This window comes from Trachurus japonicus, chromosome 13 (assembly GCF_045865225.1).
Source record: "Trachurus japonicus isolate A0001 chromosome 13, Traja_1.0".
NCBI classification, from domain to species: Eukaryota; Metazoa; Chordata; class Actinopteri; order Carangiformes; family Carangidae; genus Trachurus; species Trachurus japonicus.
Genome location: NC_140919.1, coordinates 8,759,099 through 8,780,387, shown reverse-complemented (window position 1 = coordinate 8,780,387; position 21,289 = coordinate 8,759,099). Strand labels below are relative to the sequence as shown.

Here is a 21,289-nt window from a genome sequence, read left to right as displayed (position 1 = left end):
ATTCACTGAAAAAGCTCGGGACTTTCGGGGTGACCTCCGTGTTATGTGGCCCACTGAATATGGCAGTAGTGGAACTCCCATCATGCCTCTGGGCTGAGCCGACAGCGTTGTGGATTTGATGCTGCGTGTTGATGAATGCTATGCTAGTGGATTAAATGGATGAGTAATGAGACTTTGACAAGAACCACATGGGGCTTTGAACCATGGATTTTCATCAATGACAACACTGACAAACAACAAAGATAATGTTCAGTAAAGTCAGATGTGTTAAACCTACAGTCACTGATGTTGTGCTTCGTTTGTTTGAATCATCATCAGGAATCAGTGTTTAGTTGAAACTGTTTCCATTTTTACTAACAGGTGAATATTGTCTGTAACGGACTACAACTGGTCAGATGAAATGAGTATGAGAGCCTTTACTTTCTGACCTCCGTATGTTGACATGTATATTCACACAGTACGTCTGCTGACAGTTCTATAGTTCTATATTTCCTGTATTATTAAGCATCAATGACAGTGAGGTGCTGCCAGTGCCATCACCATGGTGATCCAGATGATGAGTTCTAAACCTGGTCTCTGTTTTCCAGGTCTTTAAAGGTGAATTTCAGCTCCTGGTTTTCCTAAAAGAACAATCACAGGTACAGTAACTCTCCTGCCTCTTTCTGAGCTTCTTCTCCTTTTCACATTCAGTTTCTCATTTATTTAGTTCAGTTTTTAGTTGAAACCATCTCAAAAAGTCAAAGAATACTTTATTAATCCCTGTAATTATCATGTAGACCAGAGAAGAGACAGGAGAACAGAGAAGCAGCAATCAGCAAGGAGTAGCAGAGGTAGAAGACACAGGAACAACAGGGAAGTTTGACAATGTGTTATTGTCAGTTTGTGTGAGCAAAGCAGAAGAAAGTGCACACAACAGCAGAGACACTCATCCTCCCTCTGGATTAGTTGTTTCTCCAACTTTAGCTTTTTAAATCACAATCAATGTTTACAGTTTGATGTGAGTGCACACCAGGGTTTTAGAGATTATACAGTGAATGACCAGTGGCAGACCTGGACCTGGACCTGGACTGTGTGTAGCCGCTGTGTGCTGGACCTGCATGTTTGGTTTGGTTTATTTATTTGTTTCATTCATTGAATAAAGAAAATAATTCAAAACAACAACAATAATGCAACTCCTGAATGAACGGAGGCAGAAAGAAGCAAACTTCTGTTGTTTACCTGTTACAAAGTGAAAGTCTGAGCCTCCTGTCTGCAGGAGAACCAAGTGGGATGGAGATGTGAGCACCTCCCACTGTTTACCAATACAGGTCTGGATGAGGCCTTCCCCTTTTCCTTTGCCATGTGTGTTTGACTTTGTTTCATTGTGACATGAACACCTGGTCTAGAATACTAATTGTATTTTATTGTAATCATATTTAGTTGCATGTATCAGGCATGATTTACTTTGTCCTTTCTTTTCTTTTAGAACCAAGGCACTCGGTGGCATCACCTCTTAACAAGTTCAAACCAATAATCAGACACTAACAGCAACCTCCGTCTCCTGGTGGTTTTGGCTCCAGTCTGAACCCTAATATCCAGATTCTTTAAGAAATCCTTTAACAAATTAGATAATACATGTATCCAGACAAAGACGAAAAGGAAGAATTAAAAATACCTTCAAACCTGTAGAGGTTAATGGAGAGTAAACAGGTGAGCTGTTTAAACAGGAAGTGTCCAGCAGAGTCCAGACTGTGAACATGTTGAGTGTGTGGAGACTGAGGCTGTGACTCCCTCTAGTGTTGAGGAGGAGGAGTTACATCGTCCAAACACCAAGTAGCAACAAAGTCAGATGCAGTAGGAGCCGTCTGCAGGAAATCTACAACTCACATGGACATAGAAGAAACACAGAGAAGCAGCAGAGACACAAGAGACACTGATGGAGAAACACAGAGAACCAGCAGAGACACAAGAGACACTGATGGAGAAACACAGAGAACCAGCAGAGACACAAGGTAAAGAGACACTGATGGAGAAACACAGAGAACCAGCAGAGACACGAGGTAAAGAGACAATGATGGAGAAACACAGAGAACCAGCAGAGACACAAGAGACACTGATGGAGAAACACAGAGAACCAGCAGAGACACAAGAGACACTGATGGAGAAACACAGAGAACCAGCAGAGACACGAGGTAAAGAGACACTGATGGAGAAACACAGAGAACCAGCAGAGACACGAGGTAAAGAGACACTGATGGAGAAACACAGAGAACCAGCAGAGACACAAGGTAAAGAGACACTGATGGAGAAACACAGAGAACCAGCAGAGACACGAGGTAAAGAGACACTGATGGAGAAACACAGAGAACCAGCAGAGACACAAGAGACACTGATGGAGAAACACAGAGAACCAGCAGAGACACAAGAGACACTGATGGAGAAACACAGAGAACCAGCAGAGACACGAGGTAAAGAGACACTGATGGAGAAACACAGAGAACCAGCAGAGACACGAGGTAAAGAGACACTGATGGAGAAACACAGAGAACCAGCAGAGACACAAGGTAAAGAGACACTGATGGAGAAACACAGAGAACCAGCAGAGACACAAGAGACACTGATGGAGAAACACAGAGAACCAGCAGAGACACAAGAGACACTGATGGAGAAACACAGAGAACCAGCAGAGACACAAGAGACACTGATGGAGAAACACAGAGAACCAGCAGAGACACTGATGGAGAAACACAGAGAACCAGCAGAGACACTGATGGAGAAACACAGAGAACCAGCAGAGACACAAGAGACACTGATGGAGAAACACAGAGAACCAGCAGAGACACGAGGTAAAGAGACACTGATAAGATGTTGATGCCTATGGAGAGACATTTTAGTCAAAACTTGATGAATAAATAAATAAATATATCCTTAAATGAATAAATAAAAACTGACAGGAAATTAATCTCAAAATAAATCCAGTAATAAATGTCAACATGTAAATGTTTGTTTATTAATTTATCTATTTACTGATTCTTTTTTCAATCAGGTTTTTGTTTATTTCACATCAGATTATTTACAGGACAGAGATGAATACAGTTTAATAATGAACTCAGCGTCATGGCAACAGAAAAATCATTGGAACCTGAAAAACAAGAAGAAGTTTATAAGAATCACTGAGAAGAGTTTAAAAAAATCAACTGATTTAACCCATGAATGTGAAAACGTGAGTGAGAGACAGAGACAGAGACAGACATGTAGAGACTGAACTGTCTGTTCAACAGTGAGAAGGTTTCTGTGACAGGAGGAGACTCTGATTCACTCAACACAGACTCACTGAGGAAACAGAACTGGTCCAGAGTCTAAACCCAGGATACAGAGGTTGAGTGAAGGTGGTGTTGAAGGTGTAGATGTGGATCAGTGAGTCAGAGGAGACTCTGTAGAAGGACAGAGAGCCAGCAGGACAGTCCACATACACTGCTACTCTGTCAGAGACAGAGGAGGAGGAGGAGGAGGTGATTTCTGTCCATCTGTTATTGTGCCAGACTCTGTAACGACCATCAGAGCAGTTCAGACACCAGGACTGATCGTTCCTTCCAAACCAACAGTCTCTACTGTCTCCTTTCCTTCTGATTCCTCTGTAACTCACTGATATAAGGACGTCTCCTCTCCACTCGACCTCCCAGTAGCAGCGACCAGTCAGACCAGTTGAACACAGCAGCTGAGGATAGAAGTCAAATCTGTCTGGATGATCAGGATATGGCTGACGCTCCCCTATCACACATGTCGCCTTCCTGTTGTTGTCAGACAGTTTGATGTTTGTGTTCACTGTGTTTGTGTCGATTGTGAGTGGACAGGAATCTGATGGAGAGAACAAGACACAGCTGCAGTTATTGATCATGTGATCAGTTATTGACAGTTTGATGAAGACTCATGAGGTCAGTGATGTGACAGTGTGAAGATGGTTGAATGTGCTGCTTTGTTTCCATGAATCAAAGTAAAAACAGACTTACACTTCCTCAGACCTGGTGTCAACCATGGGACTCCAGCAGGCTCCACCCTGAAAGGAGGAGGGGGGTCAGAGCAGCACCTTCTCTGTCAGCATGCACACATGGACATTACATGGCTCTCACACACACACTGTTTTATCACTGTGTTCACATGGAGGCTGGTATGTATGGATGAACATTGAGCACAGAGAAGAAGGAGCTGGAGTCTTTATCTAGTGATGATACAGAGCAGGAGGAGACGATGAGGAAACACTTCATCATGTCTTTTCTCCATGTGATGTCACTGCAGTGTGAGACACACACTTTCACTCTCTGACTCTCAAGCTGCACAAACACGTCACAGCAAAGAAGATGAAGACACAACAGGTGGAGCTGACCAGCCCAGATATCCCACAATGCACCAGGAAAGAAGAAGAGTGCAGCTGTGAACAGTGGATGGTTTCAGTGTTTGATGAGGAAGGAAACACACTCAACACGTTTGTTAGAGCTCAGTGAAACACAGTGAGTTTAGTGAGAAACACTGAGTGTGAACACAACTTGTGTTTGTTTGAAGAAAACTCCACAGGAAGCTGAAGAATGAGGCTGTGAGCAGGTTTCCACAGGTGGCACAGAAGCAGTGAGTGGATAAAGGAGCTCTAATAGAAACCATCTGATCACAGTGACAGGACAGATCAGGATCTCATGATCAACTAGAAAATTTCCTCTGGGGAAATTTTGAATGGGCCACGGGGCTACTGCCGGTTTTGCCATCTCTGTCAACATGGGAATCAAACCCACGATCTTAAGGTCAAGACAGAGCTGATCAGACAGACACATGATCATCTTTCTATAAGCACTGATATGGAGGAGCTGTAATCACATTAGGTTACCTGTGTGTGTGTGTGTGTGTGTGTGTGTGTGTGTGTGTGTGTGTGTGTGTGTGTAATCACATGAAGTTACCTGTGTGTGTTAGAGTGTGGGAGAGGAGTGCGCGCTTCCGCGCGCATTTGTATGTTACCTGTGTGTTTTGATGTATGTGTGTGTCTGTAACTGTAATCACATGAAGCTGGTTCTAGAGTCTGTGTGTGTGTGTGTGTGACTGACTTGACACATAGTTAGTTAGTAGCTGCATCCTGTGTCAGTCTGATTTAGCTGTGTCTGTGTTTATAAACATTTAAACGAGCGCCAGGTGGATTGTTTATGAAGTTAACGAGCTCTGGCCTGAGGATCAGAGGTTACCACGGCAACTCCAGGTGGTTACCACAGCGATAGGGGCCCCCCCAGGCTGAGGCAGAAAGAAACGTGGAGAAAAAGAGCGATTTTATGCCTCTGCACCGGTCTCACATTTAGGCTTACTGTGACAAAACGGTAACTCCTATCAGAACAAAACACAGATCACGTTGCTCTAAGGACTTCCTGAAAAATGTGGTACGATTTGGTGTTTCTACAGTAAATATTTTGGAGACGCTGGCAGTTTTAAAACATCAGGCCGTTCTGCTTCTCTCAGAAAATATTTGTATTGGAGTCAATGAGGAGCAGAGACAGACGTGGCCGCACTCAGAGGCTTATTCTGTAAATTCTGTAAGTCTCTCTGATATTTTGAGCACATGATATGAGAGATAACAAGTTTGTCTTACAAATTCTGAAAAAATTATGTGTGTAGAGTGTAAATTGTGGCCGGGCCGAGTGTGGAAAGAGAAAAAATCTGGAATTTTTCTGGCATCTCTCCCACTCTAACCGATGATGTCACGCACTCTGACACGAACATTCTGTGCAATACACAACCATTATAATCTCATAATTTCTCCAAAAATGATCATGGTCATTGATCAGGGATTGATCAAAAACTATATGACCTATCAAAACGTGGAGTAATACGACAATACACAAGACTTGTGTCTACTGTTAAAAGTTTAAATGGAGTCTCTAGGTGAAAGTATGCCTGAGCAGTAGACGTTTGTTAAACTCCAATGATTGGTCTTTTTCGCTCTTTTTTTCCCGCCCGTCCCATTGACTTCAATGCAAAATTTTGAGAAAAACTGTTGAGAAAAGTAATAGCACACCGATCCCGATCAAGACGCACGTTTAGATATATAATTTCTAGTCCTGCAACTCTTCGAAAATAGTCCGGAAGAGGACGAATAATAAGAAAAAATCCACACAATAACAGTAGTGCCCGGGCAAAGCACTGGTCCCTGCAGCTATTTCATAGCTGTTGGGACCAGTGCCCGGTGCGATTGCCCGTGGCCCTAATGACTCAGTCACATCATGTGGAATAAAGCAGCCGTCCTCAGGACCAGTCCTGAGCTCCATCAAACCTGTCCACACATTTTGACTGGACTTGAAGTCAGAGTCCAGAGGAAGCAGAGAAACTGTAGAGCAGAGAGAACCAGGCTCAGCTCAGAGCACATGGATTCAGACAGGAAGTGAAGCTCCAGCTGCTGGAGACTTTCATTAAGGAGCCACTTTGTGGCTTCATCTGATCTGGAGTCAGACGTGTTGGAGCAGCACACACACAGTCTGAAAACAGCTGTTTGACCACACACACATTCAGCCACAAACACTGATTATTACACTGTTCACTACACTCACTTTCTTCTGATTGACAGCTCCAGGCCTCTGGACAGTGAGGACATCGGGATGTCACACTGTGATTTACTGTCTCCTCAACACAACAACACATCTCATCAGGACAAGATCAGGATCTCAGAGAGACTGAGCTGATTATTGATCATCAATATCTGACCAGACAGAGACCTGATGGTGCCGCCTGGTGTCTGTCTCTTATTTCCTCCTTGGTTGGAGACGCTGGGAGACGAATGTCTCTGAGCAGTGGACATGCTTTGATTCTTGTTGCTAAGGTAAAGGTAAGGTAAAGGTAAAGGTACTTTATTAGTCACATATACAGCTAGTACAGTGAAATTCTTTCTCTGCATTTAACCCATCCCTGAGGAGCAGTGGGCAGCCGCGGTGCAGCGCCCGGGGACCAACTCCAGATTATGAGCCAGTGCCTTTGGTCAGGGGCGCTGACTGGAGGATTAACCTAGCCGACATGTTTTTAGTGGTGTGTTGTTATTAGTGTGTCCACACTCAACAGGTGTCTGCAGTCTCTGGGACTGTTCAGGTCAAACTCTCTGTTGGTACAGGAGCAGTTCAACCAGCTGCAGCTGAAATGTTTCCTGATACACTCTGAAATAAAGTCTGATCCAAACATCTGGAGAGACTCAGAGCACAGCTGCCAACAGCTGCTTTCATCACTGACATCTCTTCTCCTGAATATGACACAGTGAGTCATGATGAGACACTGAAGTCATCATGAGGAGAAACTCCTGATCCCAGTAGTTCATCACTGTGACTGATGAAAGCTGGACAGCTCATGTTTGAAACACTCTGAGATTTTGGCTTCAGTATAAACTGTGTTGGGACGAGTCAGACTGAGACAGAGGACATCAGTGGAGTGGGCGGAGCTTCACTGTGGCCTACACCACCTCTGGATATGGTCTGAGTGATGGGATCTGATGTCATCAATGCATGGATCACCTGAGACAGATGTTAATACCAGGTGTGACCACATGTGAACGGGGTAATGGAAAATGTACCAGCTCCTCCATCAGACAGTGTGTGTGGCTGCAGCAGCCTCTCCATACCTGAGAGAGTCCAGTCTCCAGTCTGGATCCTCCAGTCCAGCAGACAGCAGCTTCACTCCTGAGGCTCCTGGATGATTGTAGCTCAGGTCCAGCTCTCTCAGATGGGAGGGGTTGGAGCTCAGAGCCCAGGCCAGAGAAGCACAGCCTTCCTCTGTGACCAGACATCCTGACAGACTAAACACACACAACAACACACAAGAACCCTCTGTCAACACCTGCTGCTGTGTTCAAGTGGCATCAGATAAACAGCTGGATGGATCCTAACCTGAGAGTCTCCAGTCTACTGTGTGGACTCTCCAGTCCACCAGACAGCAGCTTCACTCCTGAGTCCTGCAGGTTGTTGTTACTCAGGTCCAGGTGTCTCAGACTAGAGGACTGGGAGCTGAGGAATGAGGACAGAGCTTCACAGCTTCTCTCTGAGAGGTTACAGCCACTCAGTCTGAAGAGATGATCATGAGGGACGAAAGGAATTTGTTATCTGACCTGTTGCAAAACCAAAAGTGTTTTTATATAATGATGAATAAATCCAACTATCTCTATACTTACAGAACTTTGTTGGAGGCTTTGCCTTTGACCACTGGCAGCAGCCTCAGAAGAGCCTCCTCTGAAGCAGAGTATTTCTTCAGGTCAAACTCGTCCAGATCTTCTTCTGATGACAGTAAGATGAAGACCAGAGCCGACCATTGAGCAGGAGACAGTTCATCTGTGGAGAGACGTCCTGATCTCAGGGACTGTTGGATCTGCTCCACTAGAGAATGATCATTCAGTTCATTCAGACAGTGGAACAGGTTGATGCTTTTCTCTGCAGAGGGAGTCTCTTCAATCTTCTCCTTGATGTACTGAACTGTTTCCTGATTGGACCGTGAGTCACTTCCTGTCTGTGTCATCAGACCTAGTAGGAGATTCTGATTGGTCTCCACTGAAAGACCCAGGAGGAAGCGGAGGAACAAGTCCAGGTGTCCATTTGGACTCTGTAAGGCCTCGTCCACAGCGCTCTGGTAGAAGTTTGTCTCTGCAGATTTGACTCCTGTTGTTTCAGTCTTCTTGGAGGTTGTTTGTTGTTGTGACATCAGGTTGAGTCCAGAGTTGATGAAGGTCAGATGAACATGAAGAGCAGCCAGAAACTCCTGAACACTCAGATGGACGAAGCAGAACACCTTGTCCTGGTACAGGCCGCTCTCCTCTTTAAAGATCTGTGTGAACACTCCTGAGTACACTGAGGCTGCCCTGATATCGATGCCACACTCTGTCAGGTCTGATTCATAGAAGATCAGGTTTCCTTTCTGCAGCTGCTCAAAAGCCAGTTTTCCCAGAGACTCAATCATCTTCCTGTTCTCTGGACTCCAGTGTGGATCTGTCTCAGCTCCTCCATCATACTTGACCTTCTTCAGTTTTAGATGAACCACCAGGAAGTGGATGTACATCTCAGTCAGGGTCTTGGGCAGCTCTCCTCCCTCTCTGGTCTTCAACAGCTCCTCCAGAACTGTAGCAGTGATCCAGCAGAAGACTGGGATGTGGCACATGATGTGGAGGCTTCGTGATGTCTTGATGTGGGAGATGATCTCTCTGGCCTGCTGCTGATCTCTGAACCTCTTCCTGAAGTACTCCTCCTTCTGTGGGTCAGTGAACCCTCTGACCTCTGTCACCATGTCAACACACTCAGGAGGGATCTGATTGGCTGCTGCAGGTCGTGTGGTTATCCAGAGGCGAGCAGAGGGAAGCAGGTTCCCCCTGATGAGGTTGGTCAGCAGCATGTCGACTGAGGTGGACTCTGTCACATCAGTCAGGATCTCAGTGTTGTGGAAGTCCAGAGGAAGTCGACACTCGTCCAGACCGTCAAAGATGATGACGACCTGGAACTGATCAAACCTGCAGATTCCTGCTTCTTTGGTTTCAGAGAAGAAGTGATGAACAAGTTCCACCAAGCTGAACTTTTCCTTTTTCAGCACATTCAGCTCTCTGAAGGTGAAGGGAAATGTGAAGTGTATGTCCTGGTTGGTTTTGTCTTCAGCCCAGTCCAGAGTGAACTTCTGTGTTAAGACTGTTTTCCCAATGCCAGCCACTCCCTTTGTCATCACTATTCTGATTGGTCGGTCTTTTCCAGGTGGGGCTTTAAAGATGTCTTCTTGTCTGATGGTTGTTTCTGGTCTGTCTGGTTTCCTGGACGCTGTTTCAATCTGTCTGACCTCATGTTCATCATTGACCCCTCCAGCCCCTCCCTCTGTGATGTAGAGCTCTGTGTAGATCTGGTTCAGAAGGGTTGGGTTTCCTGCTTTAGAGATCCCCTCAAACACACACTGGAACTTCTGCTTCAGGGCAGATTTGAGTTTACGTCCACAAACTGGACCAGGAGTTCCTGAATAAACAAAAACACAGTAAAATTCATGAAGAAAATATAACATCTTAATTCCTCTAAATAACTATATGAACATGTTTCCCTCCATGTGTTGATGTCAGTGAACGTCTCATTTGTCCATCATGTTGAATCTTTAGAGAAATCCTCTTACTGCTCTGCAGACGCTCAGCCAGCTCCTCCTGCTTCATCCTCCTCAGGAAGTTCACTGTGATCTTCACTAATGCCTCTCTGCTGCTCCTCCTCTGCTCTTCATCCTCACCATCCAACACCTCCTCATCCTCCCTCTGACTCCCTGAGCATTCTGGGTAATCTGGACTCAGAACCTTGTGGATTTTCTTCAGCTCGTTCTTGACAAAAGTGACCATGTTCTCCTCCAGCAGCTGGAACAGAAACTCTGTGAGTGACAGCATCAAACTAAAACCATCGAGGCAAACATCAGATCCATGTTGGACAGACTGACAATCCACTGGTGTCAAAGTGCAGCATGGAGATGATTGTGAACACAACAGATGTGACAGCAGCTGTTGGACATGTCCTCACCATAAATATGGAGTCCATGTGTGTTTGATGCTGCTGGGCAGACTGACCACTGGGAACCTCTGAGCTCTCCTGGTCCACTCTGTGGAGGAATCAGTGTCAAGTCAACATCAGGACAGAGAGATAATACAAGATGGACTTTATATGTCCCCTGAGGACGTTCACAACAGACAGAGACACTTTGGTTTCAGACCTGGTCCAGCAACACGTCGTACAAACTGGTTCTTTTCTACAATAACCTGAGTCTGACTGTCAGTTACAGCTTACATCTGATCAGCTGATCCTCGTCCTCCTTTAAAGGTAATGAACCCTTCCTTTGACCGGTCGCTCTTTAAAGACAGACAGCTGGGTTCAGGAGAGTCTGGTCTCTGCTGCTGGATCCTGAAACAACAACACAACTGATAAATGTGCATGTTGGAGGAAAACTGATGAAAAATATCTTCAATCTTTTAATAAACACAACAACTGACTTTGAGAGAGAAAAGTCTTTCTGACTGTTTTAAACTCTGACCTTTGACCTGTGGTCTGGCTCTTGGTTTTAGAGGGAGGGGCTCCCTCCTCTCTGTCCTCACACCGATCCATGCTGCTGAGCTCACATCCACATCAGCTCACACACACTTTGTAGCTTCACCTGCAGAGGAAACACACATCATTCATCTGCACCAGCTCACATGTCCATCATGTCTCCAGCTGCTCCTCCACTGATTGGCTCTTCTTCTCTGCTTCATAACAGTGTCAGTTGAATGCAGTCACACAGCAGTGAGGAAGAGGAAGCTGCCATCAGCTGCTGTACTTCTACTATCAGTCCACTAGATGGCGTCATGAAGCTGCAGCCCAGCAACATGATCCATGGACCACTGTTTCCATCCACTGACACACACAAGGACTGAGATCCACTGAGTTGATGGGACACAGTCTCTGTGTGGACAGCGTCCCTGTAGAAAACCACTGGATCAAACAAGCTACAGCTGATTATTACACACACAACAACTGGGCCTCAACTTATTTCACCTCACAGCTCCACTATCACAACATTCACTCATTTCAGTACAACAAGGAAATACTCAAGGAGAGTACGAGTACCTCACAGCTGTACTGCACTAAATGTACTCAGTTACTGTGAAGAACCTGATGCTGAACATTGATCAACACTGGAAAACCAAAGAAAACTATCAGTATTGATCGGTGATAGGCAGTAACAGTTTCTGCTCTTATTCCAGCGCTTCTACAGACAACATCCACACAACATGGTGGACACGGTTCTGTCGGTCCAGACTTTACAGCTACAGCTCTGACTCAGCTACAGTCACATTATAATAACACAACAACAACACAACGACAAGTTGAAGGGCAGAGAACTCAGGTAACGACAGGTGTTAACGAGGAAAACATTCAGACTGTTCACCTTACCTTCACACGAGGAAATTAACTGCGACACAACCGCTGGGTGAATGTTCAACTTAACACTTTGAACTGTGTTTCACCCATTGGACGTGACGCTGTAATCTTACCTGGAATAATTAACCTGCTCCGATGGACTTTGCTTCATGAAATAAAATCCAAAATGAACAAACAATGTTTATCACTCAAAGGCACATGGTCAAAGTCACCTAAGATAAGATAAGATATACTTTATTGTCCCATTGTGGGCAGAAGTGCCAAACAGGACAAGACCACAACACAAAACACATGGTAACACACAACCGCCACATGACAACATCACAGTACAAGCACATGACAACGACAGAACACCAATCATTCAATGACATACAGTAGCAGTGTATGCAAAAACAACACAGAATACAAGAGTAGGAGCAGACAATTTGATAGATAATGCTATAATAAAAATGAGGCACCACTATTAATAAATAAGTATAAAATAATAAGTAACTTGCCTACTAAGTAGGCAGGAGCAATTTATTAAGGAGAGAGATGGAGGTGGGTAAGAAGGAAAGTTTAAGGCGGTTGCTTTTGCAACGGATGGCTCTAAAGCGTTTGCCTGAGGGTAACAATTCATATTCAGAGAACAGCACATGGGACGGGTCTTGCAGGATTCTGTATGATTACAGAACTCTCATAAACAGTAAGGGCTGTTATTTGACCCAATTACTTAAGGGAGTACAGTCACAACAATCAACATGTTCCCAGGTGAACTGAACCATAGACTATGACAATTATCTTTCACTGACATCAAACACTCAGTGGAGAACTTTGAATGAATCAGGTGATAATTATCATTATAAACAGTTATTGGTAGTCTAACAGCTAGAATAAGGCTGCAATGGCACTTATTGTCCAGCAGGGGGTTTAATACAAGTAGATCCATCAGGAGGAAACCACTCGAGTGAAATAACCAAGTCTGACTGATCTCCAAGGTTTCAGAGAGATGACGACCTCCTGAACGTGCTCTGGTCACCATGGAGACCATGTGTGGACTCAAAAGGCCAAGATGAAGGAGAGTGTGTGAGCAATGGAAACTCCACATACACACAGCAAGAGATGAAGACATAAAGCAGAGAGTCAGATCTGAGCTCTCATAGAAGAACCTCAGAGAGGTAAGGAAGAATTAATCCACCTTGATTTTGAAAGGTGAAAGTTCCTGTCACCTTCCAGTGACACAAGAAGACGAGTCCATGTGTGAATCAGTGAGCACAGAAAGTCACAAATCAGTGTTGGCCACAGCAGAGCCATAAACAAGCAATAAACTATTAATGAGTAACAATAAAGGCACCAGCTTCATCAACTGCTCCACCACCACCAAGGCCAAAGTCCGTCTATGGATCTGCTGATCAGATCCCAGATCAGTTCCAGCAGGTGGAATAAGTGCAGCTCAGGAACAAAGATGAGCAAAGAGCAGGTGTGATTGTTTTCCTGGATGTCTTGACTCCAGAAGAGGTGAAGACACATGTCCATCCATCCAGTCTCCTGGTCTTTCCTGTAGCTCTTTACCAGTGCAACACAGCACTGTTCCAGTGGCTAATAGCAGGGCTGTCCCCTAGAACCACTGCTGCTTTGCCTTGGAGAGAGCTTCACCTCAGCCCTGACTGCTTTCCCTTTGTCCCTTTCTGTCACTGATGCTTTTAGCACATTTTAACATGTTGATATGTGTGATTAAATTCCTGTTGTGATTTCAACCTCTGCCTCTGCCTCAGGCGTCAGGTAGCCTATGTTCTGACTGTTTCTGATTTTAGAGACAGCTTTGTGTCATGTAGTTCAACAGGTTCAGGTTAAATTCTGCCTAATGTGATGTCAGCGCCACCTACTGTCATAAATATGCACCTGCATCACAGAGCAAAGAAGGAATGGCTAATCAGCTAAAAGGATTATGGGTAATTGTCACATCTACAGAGTATTTGCTTTCAGATAAAGAGTGAGAACAAATCTGTACAAAAAAAAAAAAAAGAAAGAAAGAAAATGACCTGGAGTCCCATTCTTCAGAGACATTTCACTGCCTTACTTCTACTAACATTGAGTTTACAATCTTTAGTGAACAATATCCACTATTTGGGTTCCTATCAGTGATCATTGCAGTCCTCACATGGAAATAGATCAGGGAGTTTTTCCTCCAACACTTACAAAACATTTACTAAAGCTGTGAACCACATCATCCATGTTGTCCTTTTTAATGTTACTATAACACAGTAGATGGTTGGGTCTAATTAGGCTATAGCCTATTGTTTGCTGCAGCGACCCTGACGGCCCCTTTGCTCCGTATCAAACCCCCCTCTCACTCTCTCTCCCCCTCCCTCTCTCTCTCCAGCGGTCCTTTCAAAATAAATGCATGAAAAGTCTGGCGGTGAAAAAACTGAGCTGGTGCCGTGCCGATGAGAAATTCAGCGGTGGCGGCTGGTCATTCAAGTCATTCAAGTCATTGTGTCTCAAGTCCCGAGTCTTTAACCTCCAAGTCCGAATCAAGTCGCGAGTCTTTTATTTTTTGTCAAGTCACAAGTCATCAAAATAGCGACTCGAGTCCAAGTCACAGTGACTCGAGTCCCCATCTCTGTTATATGCTACAGTCAGGATTAGAGGTAAGTATTAAACTCTTTCATATTTATTCAGTTATTGTCATTGTAAATTGTTGAAGTAGAATTAGTGTAAAAAATCCAGCTCAGTTGGTAGAGCGCCTGCCCCATGTGTTGAGGCTATAGTCCTCACTGCAGGCGACCCCGGTTCGAATCCCGCGCCGAGCGGCCCTATCCTGCGTGTCATTCCCCCCCACCTCTGCCTCCCAATTCCTGTCTCTCTCTCAACTGTCCTGTACATTAAAGGCCAAAAAGCCCCAAAAATATACCTTAATATTTAATGAACAACACCCACACCCTCATCTCTGCATAGGGTTTTAACATGTCAAAGATTTAAGAACAAAACTTAGTTGAATAAAATCTTAATTAACCTTCAAACATTCTGATATCCAAAATAAACATACCAGAATAAGTGGGTTCTTATTTTAACTGTGTGCACATCCAGCCCTCCCTCAAACACGTTTTCTTGTTATTAAACAGTTTTAGCAGCGACCAGCACCTTGGCATGTTGTATATGGTTTTATATAACATCATAATTTATCCTCTTCTTCCTTTTGTATAAAACTTTCTGTAGACATGAAACATGAAGTTCACTGTTGTGACTTTGTACTGGTTCAGCAACGAACAATGACAGAACTTTATTAGCACCGTTGTTCAACAGCAGAGCATCAAGAGCAGACATGTGCAATTTGTTTTTTAAGATACTTTATCATCAATGCATTAATACATGTTTAATTAGCACAGATTTATAGAACATGTTCCCCCATGTCGGCTCAACAGGTTAAGTTACCCGTGTCCCAGAGTCGAAGCAGACGTCTCGTCATCATCGCAGCAACACACACAGAGAAATGTCATAATTTCTAAAACATAAAACTTGAGACTAAAGAGGGGTCAGCTCAAAATGAAGCCGTCATCGTTCAATCTGCATTTTGAGGAAAATCTTTGCTGAGATCTTGAGTGGATTTCAACTTTGAAACATCATTTTGTACCTTTGATAAAACTCCAAATTGAGGGACAGAAAACCACCCAGTGTTTTTTGTTTACTTCCTTTTAATTTAGTTCAAACAAAGTTCACAAGAGAGGGATTATGATGATGATAAAAACACACACACACACACACAGGGCTTTAACGACTGAGTCGACATGTCTGAGCTCAGGCTGGTGGCTTCATCCTGACCTGGGTGAACATCTGGACCAGCTGCAGACTGTTACATGAACCATTCATCTGTTTGTTAAACCAGTCAGTCATCAAGTCTGAAGAACGCTGCTCCATACAGTGCAGTAAGAAAACTTGGTTTGACCACAATCATGGCGTCTCTTTGAGGAACAGTAGGCACAAGTGTTAAAGTAGCCTCAGACCAACATGAATACAGAAACCCAGCAGAGCCGTGTCGTGTGGACCCGGTCTCTCTCTGCAGCTCCTGGATCAGGACTCTAGAGTCCGTCACGATAACCCGGTCAACCTCTCGCTCACCTCCCACAGCTTCTTAGCCAGGGCGTCGTCTCGTCCCTTCGCTGCCACCTGCTGCAGAGCGCAGTTAGAGAAGTAGCGTCCGCTCAGCGGCTCGATGCCCTCCTGCAGAGCGCAGTGCAGGCTGGTCTGAGACCCCGCCTCCGGGTCCATGAAGAAGAGCTTGGCCACGGGCATCAGGAGGAGCTGCAGCCACCGGCTCAGACTGCCACACAGGGCTGTGGAGACGAGTCCTGGGAAGAGCAGAGATGAGGAGCTTTAATGAGCTGCTCAGTCACACTACAGTCACTCAGTCACTCTGCTGTTAAAGGCTGGAAATGTTCCTCTGCTCCTGGAATTTAAATTGATGTTTTGATCCGTAAGAAGATATCTTTGTAGTTTTAGAAACCAAAAACCATCTAGGTGTAGTTTTCCATCTCCTCTCTCAGCTTCTCTCTGGAGCTCTAGTAACAACAGGTCGGTGTCAGCCAATCAGAAGAGAGGAAGAGGCTCTGAGACTCTCTTCTGATTGGCTGACTGTTTTCTAAAGTGATGCGATAAAAATACAGCAGATTTCAGAATAAAACACTCAGAGAAACCAAATCCTGCAAGTTGTTGTTGGATGGATGGTGTTGTCCAGGTGGTGAGGGGGCGGGGCTTTGTTGTGACATCACAAAGTGACAGGAAGTCCTGACGGCTGGTTTTAAGGCTCATTTTCTGAATACAGGCTGTGTACATTTCTCTGTGGACAGAGGCTTTGATACTTTCACAGTATTAATATAGAACCTAAAGCTGCTTTATAATCACACTACACATGGACATCTACCTTTATACTGTATGGAGCTTTAACACAAACATCTACCTTTATACTGTATGGAGCTTTAACACAAACATCTACCTTTATACTGTATGGAGCTTTAACACAAACATCTACCTTTATACTGTATGGAGGTTTAACACAAACATCTACCTTTATACTGTATGGAGCTTTAATACAAACATCTACCTTTATACCGTATGGAGCTTTAAAGCAGAAGTAAGTGATATATTTGTGTTAATATAAGTCTTAAATAGTTATATCTTCCGACAGCAATCACTTCTATAGAGTGTTTGGTCTGAAACACGGGTCTGTCAGTCACTCTGCTCTGCTCTGAGCCGCGGAGAAAACATTTATCGTATCCTACAGTTTTTATCCAATGAGGAGAGAGAACGGCATGCAGGGCTGTGTGTGCAGCCAAGGGATGCCGTGAATGTGGCGACGTAGGGACGAGGACTGTTATGGTGCGTTCAAGGAAACTCGTATTTTTCCGACCGTGAAGTCGTACCAGTTCGATCTGGTACGAGTTCACCGGTCAGAAGTTAGGAGTGGCCGTTATAGTGACTTTCACCGGTAAAACAGGTCGGAAAAACACGAGTGGGTTGCCTGGAACGCTACAAAGTCGTAAGTTGTGACTTGAAGCTGTAATTTACGATTTCAAAAGCCTGCCTGGAACGCAGCATTAGCCAAAACGACCGGACCACTTACTTCTGCTTTAACACAAACATCTGCCTTTATACTGTATGGAGCTTTAACACAAACATCTACCTTTATACTGTATGGAGCTTTAATACAAACATCTAACTTTATTTTGAAGGAGCTTTAACACAAACATCTACCTTTATATGGAGCTTTAAAAGCTCTAGTTTTAAACCATGTGTAGTCCACTGACCTGGGTGCAGACTGTAGCAGGTGACTCTGCTGCCCTCCAGCCGGTTGGCCAGCTCCCTGGTGAAGAGCACATTACACAGCTTGCTGCTGCAGTAGGCCTGGAGGTCGTGCCAGCCGGACCGACCCGACACCAAATCTTTGTCGGACGCCAGCAGAGGGAAGTGGACGTTACCGAAGCGGTGCAGCAGCGCGGCCACGGTGACGACGCGGCTGGGCCCGCACCGCTGCAGCCGCTGCAGGAGGAGGTTGGTGAGCAGGAAGTGACCCAGGTGGTTCACCCCCAACGCCGCGCCGAAGCCGTCCGCCGTCCGCCCCGGACCCATCACACCTGAAATACAGAGAGTGTATTACAGACTGTGTACACTGTGTGAGGAATGACGTCACACTGTGATGCCTCAAACAACATACAGTTATGTAGATTAAAAACAACTTACCTCAGGCTCTCTCTGCAAAAACTGGCATCGCATCTTTTTCTTGCTGCAACCAGGTGCACATCCAACTCCTCTTCTTCCTCTCTGGGTTTCTCCATACATATAAACACTTCTATTGATTCAGAGTTTACCACTACGGCCGCGCTCGATGATGATGATGTTTCTGTAGTTTGATTTGTGTTGTATCCCAAAACTCAGGTGTTAGTGATGGTACCGTCGCTAGGGCTGTCAACGATTATTCTAAACTCAAATATATATTCGAATATTTAAAAAAAAAACAGATTAGACTGTAAAACTTAATATCCGACTGTGGAAAAAACACATCAGCGGCTGCTTTGTCAGTGGGCGCACTGCAGTGACAGGTCACAGGAGTTGCACTTGCACAGCGTCACTCACTGCTGAAAGTGAGACGCAACAAAAACAATGGCAGAAGCAGATGACAGAGAGAAAAACTAAATGTCAGAAGGTTCAGAGCAGAGAGAGCGGTTTGGACTCCCAGCAACCTAAAAGCCCCGTTTGGAAATACTTCGGATTTTGGTCACGGCAAAAATGCGGAGCCTCGATTGCGTTACGGTCTACGGTCTTAAAAGTTTTACGGTATAGGATATTAGTCCATCTACTTATTTTGCAATGTGTAGGTATGTTTTCATACATGTTAAAACTGAAATAAAAATACAGGTATCAGTGGTTACGTCTCGTTGTATTAGTTTGTCCTCCTGTTATTGACATAATGTGCAAATATAGATATTCAAATGGTTCAAACCTGTGTGTTGTTTTAGAATATTTGAACGTCATTTTGGAGCAATTCTGACCTCAAACTTGATATTTTGTTCATGTCCAATAGATCCATGTCACATGTTTGTGGTCCAGAATGAACTAGGTCTCCTTATTCTACCACAATGTTCTGACTTTGTTTCATGAAATTAAGACAAAACATGGATGGACCATACAAAGTAAAGGACTATTTCATCATATTTCTACATAATCTTCACCTGCGTTGTTGATGAGTAGATCCAGTCTGGGCTCGGTCTTCAAGAAGGTTTCAGCAAACCTGCGAACGGACTTCAGACTCGCCAGATCCAGCTGCATGAACATCACCTGGTTGTTCCCGCTCTCCTGAAACATAAACAACAACAAGGACTCTGGTTAGAAGAAGAAAAGTGAGGCTGATATCAAACAGGTGTGTATCTGCACTCTGCTCTGTGGTCACGGTTTTCAGATTAGTTGATCTACTGACATCATGTGAAGTGGACTCAGCGATCTCAATGAGCAGCCGACGACGCAGCGTCTTCCTCGTGGCGTACAGTACTACTCACTCTGCGGATGTCGAAAGCAGCGGCCTCAGCTCTCTCCTTGTCTCGACAGGCCAGGATCACCCGCGCTCCTCTCTTCGCCAGATCCAGAGCCGTGGTTTTGCCGATGCCAGTGTTGCTTCCTGTGCACGCGAGAAAAAAAAGATTCAGACACGTCAAACTCAACAAAGATGGCACCGTATTGAACTCAGTGAAGCCTAACTGTCGATCAAAACCCTTTGTATTTAATATTTCTTTACTTATCAACACATACACAAAGGATTAAATATGAATCAAATGTAAAATATGAGAGACAAGGACAGTTGGATGAGCCACCGATCCACATCATGGTGCAGCTCAAGTCACAAATATAGAATTTAGAGGGAAAATAATAGGATGTAGGCAACACTCACAATTACAAATCAACTGACTATTGACTATTTTATGTTTCTTTTTAGGCTATAGGTCATAATAAATACACAAACTAGAGATACTGTAACATAGCCTACATTTATTATAATGTAAACTTCCTGGACAGGTACAGGTGTGTTAACTGAACAGGTTAGCTCCTTCACTTTTCTCTCTTTTAAATAAAATATAGGTTACTATCACTATATCTCCTCAAATGCTGGTTATTTTCCTAAATAGTAGCTTTGATTTGCTAATTTGTTGTCAGGGCTATGATGATATGGTCAAAATCTGACTTATATTATTAGACATTGATACAAACTCTTTTTCCTGTTAGTTGGGACCTGATGAAGTTCAACACCTGACCTTTATTTTGAAACATTGATCCAGCGGACATTAAACCAACTGTAGCTTCACTTTACCGCTAAACTTTGTTGTTTTATTAACAATAACCCCCCTTTTAAATCAGATTTGACACAAAACAACCAGTGTTTGAAGTAAACAGCGACGTCACGGCTGTTTGCTCCACGTGCCAGCAGCAGCCGACAGGTGAGGCTCGTTACCTGTAACAATGGCCGTCTTCCCCTCCAGCGTCACGGGACTCGAACATCTCGCTCCTCGGAACAAACCGTAGTAAACTATCACGTAGAAGCAGACTGTTGCTGCTCCGAGACACAGCAGCAGCGGCATCACGGCGCTGCACCGCTGCTGCTCAGTCAAGGCGGCCGACGGCACAGCGAGCGCTCTTCCGGTTGGGACTTTCAAAATAAAGTTCACGTGGCTGGATGGAAGTACAAAAAGTAGCCTATATAGGTTATCTTAAGAGCCAAAAGGCCGGATTTTATACATAAATTAATGTGATAATTTGTCATTTTCACTCAATGAAAGACTTTGCTTCAGAGGAGAAACCAACTCCGACATCTTAAGTAACTTCCGGTGGTCTTTCAGGGGTTAATGAAGAGACGTCACTCTCTACGGTTTAGACTTTAGAGAGAGTAACGTCTCAAAGTAATGTATTAGCCTACACTATCAGAGAAAATAAACAACCCCTCTACGGCTTCACTTTCCGCTGAATGAGTATTAGCATAAAACTCAGTGAGATTAAACGTCAATTTGTTTCATTATCCAACTTGTAATGAGAAACAAACCAGGAAGTGGGAGTCGGAAATAGGGACTGTTCGCCTTCAAATTAAAGGTTGCACATTTATGGACTGCTATGTAGTTCCACTTTTGTCCAAATTTGATAGATACATAAATAAATAAATAAATAAATGAATGCTTAAATGAATAATAGCCTAATAATAAAAAATCTCAAAATAAGTCTAGAAATAGGTGTAGACATGTAAACACAATTGTTTGTTTATTAATTAATTCATTTACTGATTCTTTTTAAAATAACATTATAGTAGGCCTATCCTGCCGTATTCACTCATCTGCATGAGTACAGGAGATTGTTTTGATGCTCTGATAACA

General features: G+C 44.1%; 4 protein-coding genes across 5 annotated transcripts in view; all 4 read right to left on the bottom strand.

The window, feature by feature from the left end:
- Positions 1-21,289, bottom strand: part of LOC146975386 (uncharacterized) — an 81,085-nt gene that overhangs the window by 38,217 nt on the left and 21,579 nt on the right. The window lies entirely within an intron of this gene.
- LOC146975387 (uncharacterized) overlaps positions 1-21,289 on the bottom strand; it is a 66,357-nt gene that overhangs the window by 23,563 nt on the left and 21,505 nt on the right. Inside the window, exons 5-9 of the mRNA XM_085794764.1 lie at positions 10,773-10,886; positions 10,509-10,587; positions 10,120-10,348; positions 8,159-9,968; positions 7,878-8,051 (exon numbers count right to left, since the gene is read on the bottom strand). Of these exons, the coding sequence (XP_085650890.1) occupies positions 7,878-8,051; positions 8,159-9,968; positions 10,120-10,348; positions 10,509-10,587; positions 10,773-10,886 (2,406 nt within the window). The remainder of the gene's footprint in view (positions 1-7,877; positions 8,052-8,158; positions 9,969-10,119; positions 10,349-10,508; positions 10,588-10,772; positions 10,887-21,289) is intronic.
- Positions 3,134-7,850, bottom strand: LOC146975390 (neoverrucotoxin subunit alpha-like). Its single transcript, XM_085794611.1, has 4 exons — positions 7,828-7,850; positions 7,613-7,786; positions 3,990-4,036; positions 3,134-3,837 (listed from the first exon to the last, which is right to left on the bottom strand). Exons 1-4 carry the CDS (start codon positions 7,848-7,850, stop codon positions 3,299-3,301), a joined length of 783 nt encoding a protein of 260 aa, XP_085650737.1. The 3' UTR covers positions 3,134-3,298.
- Positions 15,862-20,506, bottom strand: LOC146975389 (dehydrogenase/reductase SDR family member 13-like). The gene is made up of 5 exons (XM_085794782.1): positions 20,380-20,506; positions 19,433-19,551; positions 19,109-19,232; positions 17,687-18,013; positions 15,862-16,231 (listed from the first exon to the last, which is right to left on the bottom strand). The coding sequence occupies exons 1-5, from the start codon at positions 20,504-20,506 to the stop codon at positions 15,972-15,974; spliced, it is 957 nt and encodes a 318-aa protein (XP_085650908.1). The 3' UTR covers positions 15,862-15,971.